The 19,617-nt window shown below is 36.4% G+C and overlaps 1 protein-coding gene across 1 annotated transcript in view; it reads left to right on the forward strand.

Moving 5' to 3' along the window:
* Window positions 1–5,538: 5,538 nt before the first annotated feature.
* The window catches only part of TMEM131 (transmembrane protein 131), a gene marked incomplete at its 5' end in the record, with an annotated part of 147,794 nt that continues 133,715 nt past the window's right edge, over window positions 5,539–19,617 (forward strand). The window contains one exon of the mRNA XM_008586239.1: window positions 5,539–5,600. Within this exon, the coding sequence (XP_008584461.1) occupies window positions 5,539–5,600 (62 nt within the window). The remainder of the gene's footprint in view (window positions 5,601–19,617) is intronic.

A 19,617-nucleotide genomic window follows, 5' to 3' on the forward strand; every position in this document is an offset into this window, starting at 1 on the left:
GTTTCCATGAATTATTTAAAAAGATATATTAAAATAGGCAGATTGTACTAGTCATCAGTTGCAATATTAAAAAAAAATCTACACCTAAAAGGTAAGACAAAAATTAATTGTAACAGAGAAGAGATTTGCCTTTAAAGTAATTTTTATCTCAGTCCCTTTACTAAATGAAATAGGGAAGTAAGCAAACTCAGTTTCTGAACTTCTGTTTTGAAAGTGAGTCATTAAACAGCTGACACAGTGAGGTTTTTACACTGATTATAAACGGCTTTGTTGCTCTCAGACATCATAGTGAAGTGGGTGAGTATGTGGAGCTTAAAGTAGATCGGTATACCAAGCTCAACTTTACAGAATAAATTCCAGTAGAATCATAAAAGCCAGAAATATAAATCCCTTTTGTTCATATATTCTCCTTTCCTCACTTGTCAGAAATATATGCCTAATTTTAAAAATCAGACTTCTCAAAGGAACCGTTAGTCATGAAGGTTAATGTCAAATTTGCTTTGAGGAGCAGCCTTATAACACCAAGATCATGGGTTCAGATCCTCATACTGGCTAGTGGCAAAAAAAAAAAAAAATTTTTTTTTTACATTGAAAGTAAATAGTAGTCGGTATAGAAGCTTAGATTCTGGAGTTCCATTGCTGAAGTTTATACTCCATCTCTAACCACTTTCTTGCTGAGCATAACCTCACTGTGCCTATTTCTATATTTTAAAATGGGATCAATGATATCTGTGTCCTAGGGTTAGTTTGAAGTTTAGTAACAGTGACCAGTAGTTTTTACTTGTTATTTTTATTTCTGTTTCTATCACATCTGGTTGCTGCTTGAATTAGGGAATGTTGGGAAAGTTTGGGATTCATTAACAGTATAAAGTTAGAGAAAATATTTTGGGGAGTGGAAGAAGCTGTCAGTTGTTTTGAATCTTGGGATGTGGAGATGTGGGAGCTTCATTTGCTTTGGTTACTTTTTATATTCTATAGCATAATGACTATTGATACATGACATGATTAGGTGCATATCTAGTGTCAGTTCTGTTTTTCTAGGTATATGATTTAATGTTATAATTGATCATTTAAAGGGAAAAAAATCCTAATTTGTTTCATTCCGAAGTTCAACTGATGGTGTGTAACAATATTTACCCTTTAGACTTTATAAATAGCTGCTGCTATTAATTTTTTTCAACTAACATAATTCATGTTTTTTAAAAAGCTCCAAATTAAAAAATACAATATATCCCAGTGATAGTACTCCCTTTATCTTTATTAACTTCTCATCCGTTAGATAAAGGTTTAATCTTGCTTGATGATGGGACTCATGTGATGGTCATTATATCATAACTTTAATAGCAGCCACCAAATGTAATGTTTCCAGTTCATTCTTGTAGGTGTTGTTTTTTGTTTTTTGTTTTTTTTCCAAACTAGATGGAAAGCTTCTGAGTAGAGGCTGTTACTTTTTGTTTCTTACATCGTGAACATTTGACTATTCAATTAATTCTTGTTAATTCATTGTGTTTTTATGCCCTATTGAAGACAAATTTATTGACATAACAAAGATTTTCTGGATCTTTTGAAACTTCAATTTGTGTTAAAAAGTGAGGGGAAGGGGTGATGAATGGGATAGGTGAGCTGGGCAGAGCCTTGTACATTCACAGTTCTTTTTTTCTGAAGGCTTTATTACTTTATTTAGATACATTCTTGTGTACTTCAAATATACTGTGTCGATAATTCTTTTAGAGCCCTTAGCTCTGATCTCAGTTTTGAAAGTCTACCACAACCTAGCACTAGAAATAAAATAAATAGAAAAAGGTAATTTGTATCAATGAGTACAAATGCCAGTGCTTATCCTTGAGCAAAAGGGTAGGACTTCATGATACATTGAGTATTTATTGAATGTTCTCTCTGTGCTGAGAACTGGTGGGGAGTGAGCAGAAGTGGAGCAGGTTGGCACTGCGGTTGAAGGGAAATACCAGAAACAGAGGACAGGGGCTTCCGAAAATAAAATCAGAATTGGATTACCTGACTAAGGGGAAAGGGATGCTCAGCAGGCAGGAAAACACCATCCAATTAGATGAAGTAATCTAATTACCTGGTGTCTTACTCTGCTGCTTGTCTTTCAGTTTTAGTCATACTGGAAAAGCCAGGTAGAGAGGATTAGACAGGAAGCTCCTTCTCTGAATCCCAAAAGACCAACCAGTAGAAGTCCATGAATTCCATATTAAGCTGAGTGGAATATCATTGTTTCTTGTTTTTTTTTTTAAATAAACTTTATATTTTAGAACAATTTTAGATTTATAGAAAAAATTACAAAGATAATACAGAGTTCTAAAATACCTTACCCTTAGTTTCCCCTATTATTATTATTATTTATTTTTGGCTGCTGGCCTTTACAGGGATCTAAAATTTCTCCTATTATTAACATCTTACATTAGTATGCTGCTTTTTAAAACAACTAACGAATCAATATTGATACATTATTATTAAAGTTTATATTTTGTTCAGATTTCCTTAGTTTCTACCTAATTTTCTTTTTCTGTTCTAGTGTTACTGAAACCTCAAAGGTCCATTTGCTCGCCATTCAATAGCCAATCATCGAGAGACAAGTGTTGGTGTATGGAAAGTAGCCTTTAGTCAGGAAGCCGGCAGCCTGGGAAATGGTGGACTCATGTCCCAAAGACCATCTACTCTGTTCCCAGACTTGCCAAAGGGTTTTATAGGGACAGGTGGTAGTGGGTCTGATTCATGGTGATCTAAACAGGGACATGCAGGCGTAATCATAAAATTGCAGATAAACACCAAAGAACTTCTCGGGTGGGAGCTGATTCATGGTGACCATCCTCCATGAAGTCAAGTCACAGGTTCAGTTCCTGTTAACCTCAAAAAGATCTAGTTAGTAAACTAGTAAAGAATGGCCATCTGGGCTATTTATTTCTTCTATTATTAATCTGTATACAGTGTGAGCAGACATCACTATGTTCTAGCAGTCATGTGAACAAGAATCATCGTATTCTAATATTCAGCTGCAAGTTATGTGGTTCAAGTTACAAGAGTAAGCAAAAAGGGAAAAAAAAGCTTTTTAATTTAAAAGTTTAACAAAATGGAGTCACTTCTGTTCAGCCTATTACACTAGAATCTCATCTAAGATACCACATTACATTTAGTGGTCCTGTCACCTTAGGCTCTACTTAGTGACAGTTTCTCAGACTTTTTGTTTTTGATGACCTTGACAGTATCAAGGCATACTAGTCAGATATTTTGTAGAATGTCCCAAAATTGGGATTTGTCTGATGTTTTTCTCATGATTAGATTGGGGTTATGGGGGGAAGACCACAGAGGTAAAGTGCCATTTTTATTGCATCATATCAAGGATACACACTATCAACGTGACTTTTCACAGTTAAAGTTGGCCTTGATCACCTGGCTGAGGCAATGTTTGTCAGATTTATCTACTTTCGTCACCTTTTTTTCTTCCTTTCCATAGTGTATCCTTTGGAAGGAAGTCAGTATGTATTTACTACACTTAAGGAGTGGGGAGTTAAGCGCCACCTTCCAGATAGCAGAGGTTCTACATAAATTATTTAGAATTCTTCTGTGTGGGGGATATGTCTCTTCTCCCCCATTTATTTGTTTATTCAATAATTTACTTATATCAGTGCGGACTCATGGATATTTATTTTAAACTTAGGGTTCTGTTCCAATACTATTTTAGTTTGTTGCTGAAATTGTTCTAGCTTTGATCATTTGGGAGCTCTTTCTGATCACTCTTCCCTCCCTTTACATAGCCCCATCAGGGTAGGTTTGGAGATGTATTTATTTGTTTGTTTTTGCTTTCTTTTGGGTTTTTTTTTTCTTGCTTGCTTTCTGGTACTATAAGATGTTCCAGTCTCATCTTGTGTATTTCCTGCTCCAGTCCTAGAATCAGCCATTTCTTCAGAAAGCCCTGGTTCCTTTTATTGGAAAATAGTATTAGAACCCAAGATGTAGGTGCTAGGTGTTTTCTTTGCAACTAGGCTCTTTTAGCTGACACAAAGAAGTGCATGTGTGTATCCTAACCCGTGGATATACACATCTGTAAGTATTCCTGTGTGTAACAATCTTTATCTCTATTTTGCTAAACATGAGTTCTTATTGATGTCACCAACTCTAACCCGTTACCACATGGATCATTCATTCTAGCTTGCTTCTCTGTAAATTCCTATTCCAACAGTGAGGAACCTGGTTCCCACCACCCACCATCTATTTATTTAATTGTTAACTCCAGTGTACATGTATAGTGGCATCAGAATTATTAACCCAAACCATGGGTTACATGATAAACAGCTTTACCAATTAGAGTACTGTGTGTATATACAGTTTCTTTTGCCTTTAGTCTTACAGATTCCATTCATTTCCGCAGTTACTTAGGTCAGCACTTTCTTTCCTCTCCCCAATTCAGTGAGATTGTTTCATACATTTGTAATATAGTTAAATTGTTTTGTCACATTCTGCATTCCATCTTGGATCCCTTGATTTCCTAAATGATTTTTTAAATTTGAGTACATTTAGGTTTACTGTTTGTGCTATTAAGTTCTGTTTTGACAAATGTATAGTTGGATGTGTCTGCTACTACAATATCATACAGAATAGTTTGACCCCTAAAATATTTCTTGGGCTTAACATATTTCTTAATTTCTTAAAATATTTCTTGGGCTCAACCTTTACCTTCTCCTCCTGAGCCCCTGGCAACCACTGACCTTTTAAAGCATCTCCATAGTTTTGCCTTTTCCAGAATGTCATATACTTGGAATTATACAGTATGCAACTTTTCTCTTACTAATATTCCATTGTATGGATGTACAGTTTGTCCATCCATTCACCTGTTGACGACATCTTGGTCATATCTAGATTTTGGTGATGACGTATAAAGCTGCTATAAGTAATTGCATGCAGATTTTTGTGTGGACATAAGGTTTCAAATCATTTTACTAAATACTAGAAGCATACTTGCCAGATTGTACGGTATAACTGTGTTATCTTTTAAACATGCTGTTTCGCATTGTTCTGTTTCCTGGAGAGGAATAGTCTCCTTTTGCCATTTTCCTGGCCCACTTCCTCACCAAGTCCCTTTTGACCATAATCCCAGGCCATTGCATCACTACAAAAGAGCAGATAATATAGAATTTCAGTTGATCATTTTGTGGGAAATGTAATGCTCTACTGATCATTTTTATGTGCTTATATTTTCATTTAATCTATCAGTGAAAATAATTAGCTGTATCTAATTGGATTTGACTATTTTGTGCTTTCTCACAGTAGAGCAGGAATATTTTGAAGGTGACTTGCAGTTTGTAGGTTGCTGAAACAACTTTGTCATTATGTTATATTTTAAAGCATTTTATAGTTGCTAAAATCCTGAAATATTACCCAGATTGTCCTCTTAAACCACCATCATGAAGCAGTGTATTTTTCAATATAAAATTATATTAATAAACTTTAAGGTAAAAAATTTTATTGTAATCAAGTTTGTGTTCCTTTAAGTGATAATATGTTTTAATTCCTTCACAGCATTCATTCAGTCGGAGAGCATAATAGAAGTTCTGCGTTTTGATGATGGAGGGCTACTACAGGTAATTTTTTTTTTAAGTTGAAGAATTATTTCAGTGTTAAGCCTTAACAAATATTTGATTACTCTTTTTTCTTTTAAAAAATGTAACTGGTTTCTCTGAAATATATTTTATTTGTAGATAGGTCAGTAGAGTCATTCATAATATAAAAACCTCCTTAGCCAAATGGATTATCTTATATATTAAATATCTCTTTAAAAAGTGACCTCATTGTGGTATTAAAGCCTTGTAAATAAGTAAATCATTAGTCTGTGGTGAGTGAATATGCCTGTGGATCTGGGAATGGGGGCCAGATCAGGAGCAGTGGGATCTGTGATAAATTCTCTGGGCATGGAGACAGTGAATGAAATGCTAAATTCTGATGTTGGACCTCACATGATTTATCTGGACGAGAACGTCTCTGGAGAGTATAGTAAGTACTGTAGATTTCATCTAATATCCTCTTCCACTTGCCATACTAAGCCATATCTTGAAATACGTTATACATAAAATTAGAAAGTGTAATCTGATAAATATCTTGTCCTTCCTTTCAGACCTAGTTCAGATATCACCACGAAGCCTATTTCAGTCTTCCCAGCTAAAAATCAGTTCTAGAATTTCAGAGCTGAGAGAGATAATAAAAAGCCATCTTAACTAACCCTCTGGTTTTTATGCCTAGGTGTTTTTTCCTTTTGTCCAAACTTTTATTATATTCTGTGCTTGTCATTACTTAACACCTTTGTAATATTTGTTTATCAAGTACCATGCTGTTTGGTAGTATGATGGATAATTTTTTATTCATTTGTTATTCAAAGAAACCAAGGTTTAGGTTAAGGAAGTTGCCCAAAATCCCGTGCAATAACAGGTTTGGCACTGGAATCCCAGTCTTCTCACTCCAGATGTGATTGTTAGTCTGTTACATGATACCACCAATGGTATATTTTTTACTTATTTATAACTAACTAAATAAGTTAATTCTGAAAAAATATTTCCTGTAGTTTATAATAAATGCAGGAAGATTAAAATTAAAGTCAGATCGAGACAATAGAGAAACTAATTCTACTAGGGACCTGGAATGAGATTTCTATTTGCATTTTTGCATAAATTTAGATTTAAATTTGATACACTAAGCCAAACAAAGAGAACAAGAATAAGAATGATGTATTTTAAGAATCTTTTTCTCTTACAGTGAAGCTATTAGTCTTTTGGAAGACACACTTTTCTTCTAAATTTTTAAATAAATTTATCATTTATATCTTTAAATAAGAGATGTTGAGAAACACAGCAGGCAGTGATTGCATAACACTTGCAAAAAATCTTTGTATAGCTTTTTACATTTTAAAGTTGAATAAAAACTGAAGAGAATATAATGTGCTCTAATTTTGTAAAGCCTGACCTGGAAAGTGATCATAGTCTCTTTTATCTGTTTCAAGGTAAGAACTTGAAGAACGTATAGGAATGAATGTTTTAAATATCTTCCTTTAGGAAGTTGTTTGCAGGAGGTGGGTGGCGGTGAAATCAGGACTGAATTTCCAGAAAATTCCCTAAGTGTAGTTGTACTTTATTGATTGAGGAAGGATCTGTGTCCATTAGGAACTAGACATCTAGGTTGCAAGTTGATAATCCATTTTGAAAATTCTGGAGCATGATTTATGTTTTGGCTGAGGGAGGTTGTCAGTCCATATCTAGATGGACTTGGCTGTGGAAGAGCTTGTGGGCTGGGTGTGATTTGCTCATACTTTTTGGATCTGCTCAGATGCTCAGACAGGAGATTGGTTGAGACGTCATAATTCTATGGCAAAGATAATTTTGGTCCGGAAAAATTTTGATGGCCGATGGTGTCAATCAGTTACCTCAGCCATAATGAAACCTCACTGAGACTCCTACAGAGTGTCTAATGTAGAGATGTTACATATATAGTGTAATGTATATCCCCTAAGTAGCTGAATATGACTCTTTTGAATAGATGTATATAAATTATTCATTTTAATGTTGAAGAATGTTTCCCAGAAACAACAGTTTTGATTTTGACATATTATTTTTTCTCGCAATCATTTGCCATTAGGTTGGACTATTTAAGTAACTCCTGGTTTCTTATGGTATGATTAGACCAGAAGAATGTATTTCTATGGCAGGATATATATCAAGTTTCTCCAAATTAAGTTAAAGCTAAACGAAAGAGAGGGTCAAAGCAATGATCTTGTCTTACATTATTTAAAATGTGAATTTTGCCCAAGAGCATTCCTTTCCAGCTCTGTATTTCATATTACGTTTGTGTGGCTTGGTCATAGTAATTTTTTTAATCTTCAAAATCAATTAATAATAAGTCAGTAAAAATTGCTAAGCTAATAAAATGTTTTCTAGTAAAAGTAGACTTGTTTTCCTTGTTTTTTTTTCCCCCCCTTTTTGTCTTTTTTTTTTTTTTTTCGTGACTGGTAACGGGATCGCAACCCTTGGTGTTGCGCCTGTGCCGCGACCGGCAATGGGATCGCAACCCTTGGTGTCGCGCCCGCACTGCGCTCAACCAGTGAGTGGACCGATCTCTATATGGGATCCGAACCCTCGGCAGGAGCGCCGCCGCGCTCCCAAGCGCCGCACTCTACCGAGTGCGCCACCGGGCCGGCCCTTTCCTTGTTTTTTTAAAGATAAGGAAAATGAGGTTCATAGAAGTTAAATGATTTTTTCAGTATTTGATTGCTAGAGCAAGAACTAATATTCAGTAAGTACCTACCATGTCTAGTTCCAGAACTCTTTCCGCAGCATGGTGTGTGCACACTTCTCTCAGATGCATTCCATGGGTTACCATTTGTAATGCTGTGTTATGATTAGAAATTGTCATCCCCTTAGCCTATGCTTTCTGTAGTTGGCGCTTTGGCCATTGCCATTCCTGGTTGGCAAAGCTACTAAGATTTGTTCCATAGATTATATAAGTATCAAACATTTTCTAAGATGGACACGGACACTGAGGAATCTGCATCTCACTGAAAGGAATCTACATTATAACTCTTCACCATAGGATGCCCTGGTCAAGTATCTCAAACCATTATTCCCTTCCTAACTGATCCAAATAATTGGTTCTTTCCAACCTATTCCTTTCAAAGATTAGATTGTAAAATGGAGTAACAAAAGATATTCTTTCCTTTACAATCATTAATCTGCTTCCTAATCTAACGTTCTTCTAAACAAACGAAAATAAAGCCCAGGAAAAAGGCTACCTTCTGTATTTTTTCCACTATCCTACCAGAATAATAGAATGTTGAGATGTTGGAAGTCAAGCTGCAGAATGTTCATGGGTTGAGAAGACATGCAGAGTTTTTTGTCTTTTAAAGCTATAACTATAGGAAACCACGTTTTGTAAATGGAATTCTAACCACTTAATTAGGGATCATATTGAGTCTTCTTCCAAAGAGTATGAGAGATCTAAAGATTTGATTAATGTATTATTATTTTTCTTTAAAGTGTTTATTGTGAGATATAATTCATATATAAATGCATGCAATGTGGAGATTTTTTTGCAAAGCAAACACATATATAACCACCACCCAGGTTGAGAACTAAAAACTAAAAACAAGTCAGCACCCTCAGAAGTTTTTCCCCTCAAGCTCTCTCGCAGTCACTATCTCCAGGTTAGCCTTTATCCTGAATTTTATAATTTCCTTTTCCTATAGTTTTACCATCTATAATATATAAGGTTTATATATTATATAATATGTCTCTAATACTGTAGTTTAGTTGCACCTGTGGTTTGTTGTTTTTTTTTTTTTGAAATTCATACAGTTTGTATTCTTTTTTTTTTTTTTCTGGCTTTTTCTCAGCATAATGTTTCTAAGATTCTCAGTGTTGACTCTAACTAGTTATTTTTGCTGCTGAATAGTATTGCATTGTATGGTATACCCCAAATCATGTTATCGTTTGTGCTGTTTATGGACATTTTGCTTGCTTCCAGTTTTTTACTATTATGAATAATGCTGACTCTTGGTGAGCATATGTATGTGTTTCTGGTGGAGTAGAGGGCAATTTCTGGGTCATGGGGTTTGTGTATCTTCAGTTTTAACAGATAATGCCATATAGTTTTCCATAGTGGTTGTTGCAAGCTTACAATCAGGAATTTACATCAGGAATTCCTCTGCAACACTTTAAAGTCTTCCTTCCTTCCTTCCTTCCTTCCTTCCTTCCTTCCTTCCTTCCTTCCTTCCTTCCTTCCTTCCTTCCTTCCTTCCTTCCTTCTTTCCTTCCTCCCTCCCTCCCTCCCTCCCTCCCTTCCCTCCTTCCTTCCTTCTTTCCTTCCTTCCTTCCTTCCTTTCCTTCCTTACCTTCCTTTCTTTTCTTTCTTTCCCTCCCATTCTGGAGGTGAGTAATGATATCTTATTGTGGTTTTATTTGTGTTTCCCTGATTCCTTATAAAGCTGAACAACTTTTCATTTTTATTTGACCATTTGAATATTATCTTTTGTGATATCTCTGTTAATCTTTTACCCATTGTACTGTTGAGTTGCATGTCTTTTTTCCTGTTGTTTTTTTTAGGTGTTCTTTATAAATTCTGGATATAAGCTCTTTATTGGAAACCTGACCTCACACCAATAACAAAAACTCCATTACATAAGCTCTTTATTGGAGATATATAAAGTATATTCTCTCATTTAGTGGATTGCACTTTTGACTTATGTATCGGTGACATCTTATGAACAGAAATTCTTAATTTTAATGAAGTTCAGTCTGTCACTCTTTCCATTATGGTTAATACTTTTGTGTCTTGTTAAGGAAATTTTTTCCTATTCCAAGGTCATGAAGATATTCTCCCATATTGTTTTCTAGAATCATGTTGTTTGCCTTTATGTTTACAGCTACAATTGCAACTGGAATTAATTTTTGTTATTGATGTAAGGTCAGAATTTTATTTCTCCCAGATGGTCAGTTGTCCCAGCAGTCTTTATTGACTATTCCCCAATGTTTTCTTTCCCCAGTACTCTTTAGTGACACCTTACTCATAAATTAAGTATCCGTATATGAGTGAGTCTGTTTCTGTTCCCTGTACTATATTTCTTTGGTTTATTTGTCTGTCCTAATCCTAGTATCACAGTTTTGATTACTGGTTTTTAAAGTTTTGATATTTGGTACAGCAGGTCTTCTCATTTTATTGTTCTTCTTTAGTAATGTCTTGGTTATTTATTCTTAGCTCTTTCCTTCCATATGCATTTTTAAAGTTAGCTTTACATATGTATATACTATTGGGGTTTTTATTAGGATTACATTGAATCAGAAGACCAGTTTGGAGAGAATTAAAAATCTTCTCAAAATGTTCAGTATTGAGTCTGCCAGTCTGAGAACATGATATATTCTTCTCCTCAATTAGGTCTTCTTTAATTTATCTCATAATGTTTTATTGTTTGCAACAAGAAGATTTTAAATATCTTTTGATAGATTTATTCCTGGGTCTTGGTGTTTTTTAATACTGTCACAAATGACATCTTTTAAAAATATTCGCTTTTTGTGGTTATTATTCGGTTGAGCCATATTACTTGTACCTGGCCTTTTTGGATTTATAAAAGTGGCAATTTCGTATGGTTCAACATAAAATCTAGATATGCGGTTGTTTTTAATATATTGACTATGTATCCTGAACACTTGCTAGATTGTGTGGTGATTCTAATAACTTATCTCTAGATGGTTTGGGACTACCTCCATAAACTACCATAATCTGAGGTTAATCACATTTATTTCTTCCAGTTGACACCCAAAATCAACCATCACACTTTCCATCTTTTAGTTCTTTTTCTTGCCTTATTTTACTAGCTACAATCAGCATAATGTTGAATGTAAGTGATATTTAGTGGCCCTCTTTGACCCGTTTCTCGTCTCAGGATAAAACTTTCAACATTTCACTTTTAACTATATGTTTACTGTAGTTTTTTTCCACTGCCACCTCGCTACTCCCCACAAAAATACTTTTTACTCTATGTGTCAGTCTCAGTTCTCAGCAAGATCCCAAGGCAGAGTTAGGAGTGCAAGAGATTTATTGGAGGGCTACTGCCTGTGAAAAATACAGGGAGGAAGCAGGAATGGGCAGGGAGAGCCTTAGACTATGCTGCAGAATCTTGGCCAATACATTGGGGAGCTCTGGAGAAAAGATTGCCTATTGGAAGCATCCAGCATTGGGCAGAGGTAGCCAAGCCCTAGTATACCTGCTGTGCTCATTGACTGGCAGGGAGTAGCTTGGGAGGAACTTGGCCTTACCTCAAATGCTGCAGTCGATCCCAAAGGTACCATAGGTAGAGGCTGATAGCCAACAGCATTCTGCACAGATGAATAGCAAGTTCTTCCTTGTAGGAAGGTCTAAGCAGTGCACAGTAAAACTACAAAAAAACCAAAGCCAAAGCAAGATACATTCTAAAAGCAACCGAGAAAAAAGAGAGAAGACCTTCAAAGAAGGTAGAACTGGCCTAACAGCTGACTTATATACCAAAACAATGGGAGGCAAAAAAATATATATATAATAATAAAATTTACTAAAAGAAGAATTGCCAAAATGGAATTTTACCCAATGAAAATATCCTTCAAGCATGAAGGCAAAATAAAGACATTTTCAAACAGGTAAGAATAGAGAAAATTTGTTATTGTTTATTTGCACAAAAGGAAATATTAGAGAGTATTTTTTTAGGCCAAAGGTAAATGATCTCAGAAGCACAGAAATGCAAAGGAATAAAGGACAATAAAAATGTTAAGTATGTAGATAACTAAATTAATACATACTGTGTAGAACAATAACAACATTATCTTGACTAGTAAGGCTAAATCATAAGAAGCTTGGCAGGATCTACCTGGGTTTCTTGGGCCTCTTGGTCTTAGAGCATTTCTTTTGGGAACCCAGTTACTATAATGTGAGAAATCTAAGCTGCATGGAGAGGCCACATGTAGGCCTCTGTGGTCAGCAGACCCAGCTGAGCTCCCAGCTAACAGCCAGCATTGCTTTTCCATCATGTGAATGAGCCATCTTGGACAACCATTTGAATCTTCGAATGAATGCAGCCTGAACTCACATCTGACTTCAGCCACAGTTGAGACATCGAGTGAGAACTAACCAATTGAGCCCAGTCAACCCAAAATAGTGTGAGGGATAATAATGAATTGTTTTAAGCCACTAAACTTTGGAGTGGTTTATTATGCAGCAGGAGATAACCAGACACTTAATATCATCTAAAATCTGGTTGGTCTATGTTGTTTTCTTCCACTGTTTCTAAAATTCCTTTCTACATTTGGTTTGTTCAAATCAAAATCCAAACATGGTCTACACATTGCATTTGGTTGATATGTCTCCTAAGTCTCTTAACCTGTCTGCCCCTACCCTTTTTTTTTTTTTTTTTTTTAATGAAATTGGGTCATTTGTCTACTTCCTAGGATTAGCTAATTTTGTCCTCTTGGTTTCATTTAACATTCCTCTATCCTGTGAATTTTCTGTAAACTGTTAGGTAAATCTAGAGTCTTGATTAGCATCGGATTCAGTTTTTTTCCTAGCAAGCATATTTCATAGATGGTTGTATAATAAAGAATCTGATTTCATATTTATCCCTTGTCCTAGGGATGCTATAAATCTCAGAATTTCCTTAGTAATAAGAGTATTTTTGTTATTCATGAGCCCCTCGGATTACACCTGAGTTTATGCCTAATGAAAATGACTCAAGATAGGAGCTGGTCACCAGAAAAGCTAATCATATGATTAAAGGATTGGGGCTTTGAGCCAAACTGAGCCCCTCCAGAGAGGAGAATGGAGCCAGAAATTAAGTTCATTCACATGGTAGCCAAATTCAATCAGTCATACCCACATAATGAAACCCCAGTAAAAACTCTGGATATCAAAGCCTGGTAAAGCTCCTGGTTGGTAAACACATCAATGTGCCAAGAAGGTGGTGTGCCCTGATCCATGGAAAGAGGGCACAGAAGTACTTCGTTCCAGATTCTCCTACAACTTGTTCTCTTTGTCCCTTTAGAATAAAACTAATTGTTAAGTTTAGCACTTTACTGAGTTCTGTGAGTTGTTCTAGTGAATTATCAAGCCTGAGGAGGGTTCATGGGAACCTCCTGGATTTGTAGCTGATTGGTCAGAAGTGCAGGTGGTCTGGGGAACCCCCAACTTGCTACTGGTGTCTAAAGTGAGGGCTGTCTTCTTTTTTTTTTTTTTTTTTTGTCTTTTGTCTTTTTCCGTGTCCGGCAATGGATCGCAACCCTCAGTGTTGCCCCCATACCGGACCGGGGACCGGCAACGGGATCGCAACCCTCGGTGCTGCTCCCGCACCTCGCTCAGCCAGTGAGCGGGAACCGGTCCGTATGTGGGATCCGAACCCTCGGGCGGGAGCGCCGCCGCACTTCCCAAGCGGCGCACTTATCCAGTGCGCCACTGGGCCGGGAGGGCTGTCTTCTTGAAGACTGTGCCCTTTAGTCTGTAGATTCTGATGCTGACTCTGGATGGTTAGCACCACAGTTGTACTGCAGTGTACCAGTAGGGCTGTTTGTTTTCCAGTATTTTTCATGAGAAAACATGTCAGGTTGTCTTAGATATTTTAGGCTGCATATTTTCTTATGTAGGGATTTAATAGTTCTGGGTATAAGGTACGGTGACATTACTTCTGTTGGTCTTCTAAGCCAGAGTTGGCAAACTTTTTCTGTAAAAGGCCCGATATTAATGGTTTTTAGGGTTTGGGTGCCGGACAGTTTCTGTCACAACTAATCAACTTTTGTTGCTATAGTATGAAAGCAGCCATAGGCAATATGTGAAGAATGGGCATAAAATTTTATTTGCAAAAACTGGTGCAGACCGGATTTGGTTTATGAACTGTAGATTGCCAACTTCTAGATTGTCTTGGGAGTGGGCTTACTGTCCTCTTAAGAGAAAGGAGAAGGAGCTGTGATTTTGACTTGTACAGAGGCCACTCATCTTTTGTTTTAAATGAAAATAAGGTATTTCTATTATAAAAGAAATAAATGCTTGTAGAAAATTTGTAAAATATGGAAAAATAATAATTATAAGTGATATTTATTGGGTATTGCCAGGTGCCAAGCACTCTTTTAAATTCTTAAATATATGAGATAGGTGTCAATTTTATGATCATTTTACATTTGAGCGTATTAAAGTACAGAGAGTTTAAGTAGCTTAACTAAATATGACAAGTAAGTAAGTGATAAAGCTAGAATTCAAAACCAAGCATTTGACTCTAAAGCTTAAGTTCCTAACCACTGTGCTAGAGTATGGACAGGGAGGATTACCCTTGTATCTCACTACCCAAATGTAATACAAGTTAACACTTTGATTTATTTCCTTTCAGTGATTTTTTCTGTCTGCAAACATAGCTTTGTTTTCTTATTCTATGTAGTCAGTTTTGCAATATAACAACTAATTTGATAACCAAAGCAGCCATTTCTCATCATGTTAATTCTCTATGGCTGGAGTGAAGAAACATGTGGGACGCCAGAGGACCCTATCAGGGATTTGCATCTGTGCAGCTCTTTGCATGTGATAGAAAGCTGCTTTCTACATGATTTTTCCCAAGGTCATTTGGCTGAATAGGGTAGAGCTGTTATTAGAACATAGATTTTTTTCTTTACACTTCAAATTGAGTCTTCTCAGAGCTATCTGCTCCCCACACATTTATTTTGACACTCTGCTCCCTTCATACTATTTTCTGCACTCTATTATAAAAATAAGATTAAATAGCTAGGAACAAAGAACACCAAAAAATATTAAAATAGTATGAGAAATATACAGACAAACCTCATACCTTTTACAAAAATTAACTCAAAATGGATCATGGCTCAAATATAAAATGTAAAAATATAATAAAACCTTTAGGCAAAAACAGGAGAAAAGCTTCAGGATATAGGGCTAGGCAAAGAGTTCTTAACACCAAAAACTTGACACTAGAAATACAATCAATAAAGGAAAGACTGGGGCTGGCCCGGTGGCGCACTGGAGGGTGCACTGCTTGGGAGTGTGGCGGCGCTCCCGCCGAGGGTTCAGATCCCATGTGGAGACCGGTTCCCGCTCACTGGCTGAGCGCGGTGCGGGCGCAACACCGAGGGTTGTGATCCCGTTGCCGGTCAGTAAAAAAGACAAAAAAAAGGAAAAAATAAAATAAAATAAAATAAAGGAAAGACTGATGAATTAAAAGCTTGTTCTACAAAAGACCATGTGAAGAAGATATAAAGACAAAACATAGACTAGGATAAAATATTTGCAAGCCACATATCTGATGAAGTTTCCAGAATATATAAAGAACTCTCAAAACTCAATAGTTAAAAAAAAGCAAATAATTCAGTTAGGAAACAGGCAAAAGACATGAACATACATTTCACTGAAAGGGGTATACAAATTGTAAAAAGGACATGAAAAGCTGTTCAATATCACTAGCCGTCAGGAAAATGCAAATTAGTCCTCTTGCTCCATCCCCCACACCACACATACACACAAAATAGTGGCAACACCAAATGCTGACAAGGATGTAGAGAAACTGGATAACTCATACATTGCTAGTGGGTATGTAAGTGATACAGCTACTCTGGAAAAACAGTTTGGCAGTTTCTTATAAAATTAAACATTCAGTTAACCATATGTCCCAGCAATTGCACTCTTGGCCATTCTCCCAGAGAAATGAAAATTTGTGTTTGCAAATTCACTAAAACCTGTATATAAATGTACTTAGCAGCTCTATTTGTAATAGCCCAAAACTGGAAACAGCCCAGATGTATTCCAGTAGGTGAATCGTTAAACAAACTTGTATATCCCTACCATGGATACTACTCAGCAGTAAAAAGAAGTGAACTGTTCGTACACACACAACAACCTGGATGAATATCCAGAGAATTAGGTTGAGTGAAAAATGCCAATCCCAAAAGTTTAGATATGTATGATTCCATTTATCTTGTAGTTTTGAAATGGCAAAATTTTAGACATTTATAACAGAGTAGTGGTTACCAGAGCTTGGGAGAGGGGAAGGAGGAAGGTAGGTGTGGTTACGAAAGGGCAGTACACTGGATCATCGTGGGGCTGGAACTGTTCTGTATATTGACTGTGGTGGTCAATACATAAACCTACATGTGTGAGAAAACTGTGTAGAACTAAATATATGAACAAACATACAAATGAGTACAAGTAAAACTGGAGAAATCCGAACAACGTAGGTAGGTTGTATCAGTGTCAGTATCCTGGTTGTATTATGCCATAGTTTGTGTTACATTGGGAGAAACTGAGTAAAATGTACCTCTCTGTATTAATTCTCACAACTGCGTATGGGTCTACAACTATCTCAGTAAAAATCTACATTAAAAATACACACACCTGGGCAAGCACAGGAAGCAAAACAATCGAAAAGTCAGGAAGGACCACTTTTGTGAATTAATTCTTAAAATTGCCTCACAAATACCTTATCCATTTTTAAGGTGAGATTATTTGAAGAGAAGCTCGTTGGGGAGGTTGGGTTGATCAGAGCCAAGGTCACATGTTGAGGTTTTTATAATCAAAAGCAGACCTCACCCTCTACTCTCTCCTCCAATCCTGGAAGAAGTATGAGTAATTTTATACATGAAGGGTGCAAAGCAGCACAGTGTGATCATCTGCAAGGAAACGTGGCTCCCATTCTCCAGCATATCCCTGGGGAAAGCTGCACAGCAGGTGGCACTCACATGATCTGTACACATGCCCAACCTGTACCACCAAGAAGCTTAAATTTTAGTTTGGTGCAGACCCTGTCTTATTTCTAAGCACCTAGTGCCATGTACACAGCTGACACATTCCTAATTCTGTGCTAAATTTCATTTAGTTAAATTTTTTAAAGAAAATTAAATCTGTTTTAATAATAATATAGTATGAAAGGGTGGCCACATTAAAAGTTGTTAGCAATAATATGGCCAGCTTCAGCTCATATAAACTAAAAGAAGTCAGTATTAGGCATACAGTCTTATCAAGGAATGTCATAATACGTATGCAGTAATAGACCAGACCACAGGATTTGAATTCTGACTCTTACCATTTGATCCTGGACCACTAATTTGAACCATTCCCAGGCTTAGTCTCCTTATCTGTAAAATGTATCCTGTACATGAGTATCTCCAGTGTGTTAAGAACTTCAAAGGCCACTGGTGATAGACACAGTTGTTATAACAATCATTCACTTTGAATTAATAAGGCAAGGAGATGTTATATTGATATCTCTTTATAAAATTCTGGTTATAGTATGGTTTTCAGTCTTGGCAGTATTTACAATTTGGACTAGATAATTTGTTGTTGTTGGGGGTGGCGTGTGGAAGGAAGATTGTCCTGTGCATTATAGGGTGTTTATTAGGATCCCTGACCTCTACCCACTTGATGCTAGTAGCCCCCTGATTTTTGACAATCAAGAGTGCCTCTGGACATTATCACATGCCCCCTGTGGGGGCAAAATTGCCCTCAGTTGAGAATCACTGAGTTATACAGATGAAATTATCATGTTATTTTTGTGAGAGAATTTAATGATATTTGAGAGCAAATCACATATATACTTTTGCAGAGGCTGGTCTATTTGATTGGAAGAATAGTCCATTTTCCTCCTATATATCCTTATTTGGAGTTGTGGGTGCTTTCTGAGAGAGGCTGTGCTCAGATTGGTCTGGAATCTGCCACCTAGTGATGAGTGAGGCCAAGGCTGGAGTCCTTAAGTGCATCAGAGTGTGGAGTCTCAATTGGGGGTGGGAAGGAGTCTCTGATTCTCTATTCTAGATACAGGGATGAGATTATTTACAGCAACTGAAAAGTACACACTTTCAGTTTCTGTGATTCAGTGAAGTTTCCTTTGAAACACTGTGGGTATGCCTTATATTTGACAGAAGGTCCGCAAATATATGGCATGAGCAAAATTTTTCTAGGGCTCTGAGTACTCTTGATAGATCCTATATCTGGTTGTGAATTCATAAAGTTGAGAAGTCAGATGGTGAAATATGAAGTTTCTTGTCTTCTAGGGATTGCTTTATTGTCTACTGAGGCTGATCATCTTTTTTGTATGATTTTTGATCATTTAGTTTTTCTTTAGTGAATTGTCTGTTCTTGCCCCTTGCTTGCTTACATTTCAGTCACAATATTTTTTCCCTATTTTTCACTTTTATAAAAATGTTTACATATCAGGTCTTTTTATTGTAAAGTTATTAATGATATAGCCCTTAACTGCTTGCTTTTATCCTCCTTTTTTTTTGGCATTTACCTTATTTTTGCTCATTCTTTGACTTTTGACATTTCTGCATCATTTTGTATAATGTGTTTATATGGGTTTTAATTTAAAATCCTTTTGTCTTTTTTAGATAGGCAAGTTTATTTCATTTAGTTTTACTGTAGATGTGTTTAACCTTTTTCATCTAATTTTATGCTTTCTTGGTTTTGTTTGTTTTTTTTCCCTTGATGCATATTCTTCTGTTTTTCTCTCAGATATACTTTTTAGATATGTTTATGCCTTTATTTCTTAAATTGCTTCAGAAACAAAATAGTGTCTATTGTGATCTTTCCCTTTCCCTCAACACTTAGGGTGTAGTATTGGCATGTTCTGAGGTTTTTAGTTTTATTTATTATAGCTAAATGATTATTTTTCTGTTTTGTAGTTTCAAAAAACATTTATTTTCTGCTTTTCTAACCTGATTTCCATAGTTCCTTTGCACTGAGTATCTGTTTATCTTTCACAGGACAGCTTCCTGATTTGAGATTCATCAAGTAATTTCTTAGGCCAGATTTTGTCTTCATGATGATATTTTTTCCCCTAAAGACAGTGCACATGGGTGAAACGCTTCCTGAGTTCCCTTTCTGTCGACTTCACGTGGGAACCACAGCTTCTTATGCTCTAGAATTACTAGGTCATGCCCTTTATTGGCATATAAATGGCATACAATAAACTGTACATGTTTAAATTGTACAACTTGGGGCCGGCCCGGTGGCGCACTGCTACAGTGCGCCGCTTGGGAAGTGTGGCGGCACTCCTGCCGAGGGTTCGGATCCCACATACAGACCGGTTCCCGCTCACTGGCTGAGCGAGGC

This window comes from Galeopterus variegatus, unplaced genomic scaffold (genome assembly GCF_000696425.1).
Source record: "Galeopterus variegatus unplaced genomic scaffold, G_variegatus-3.0.2 Scaffold3896, whole genome shotgun sequence".
Taxonomy (NCBI): domain Eukaryota; kingdom Metazoa; phylum Chordata; class Mammalia; order Dermoptera; family Cynocephalidae; genus Galeopterus; species Galeopterus variegatus.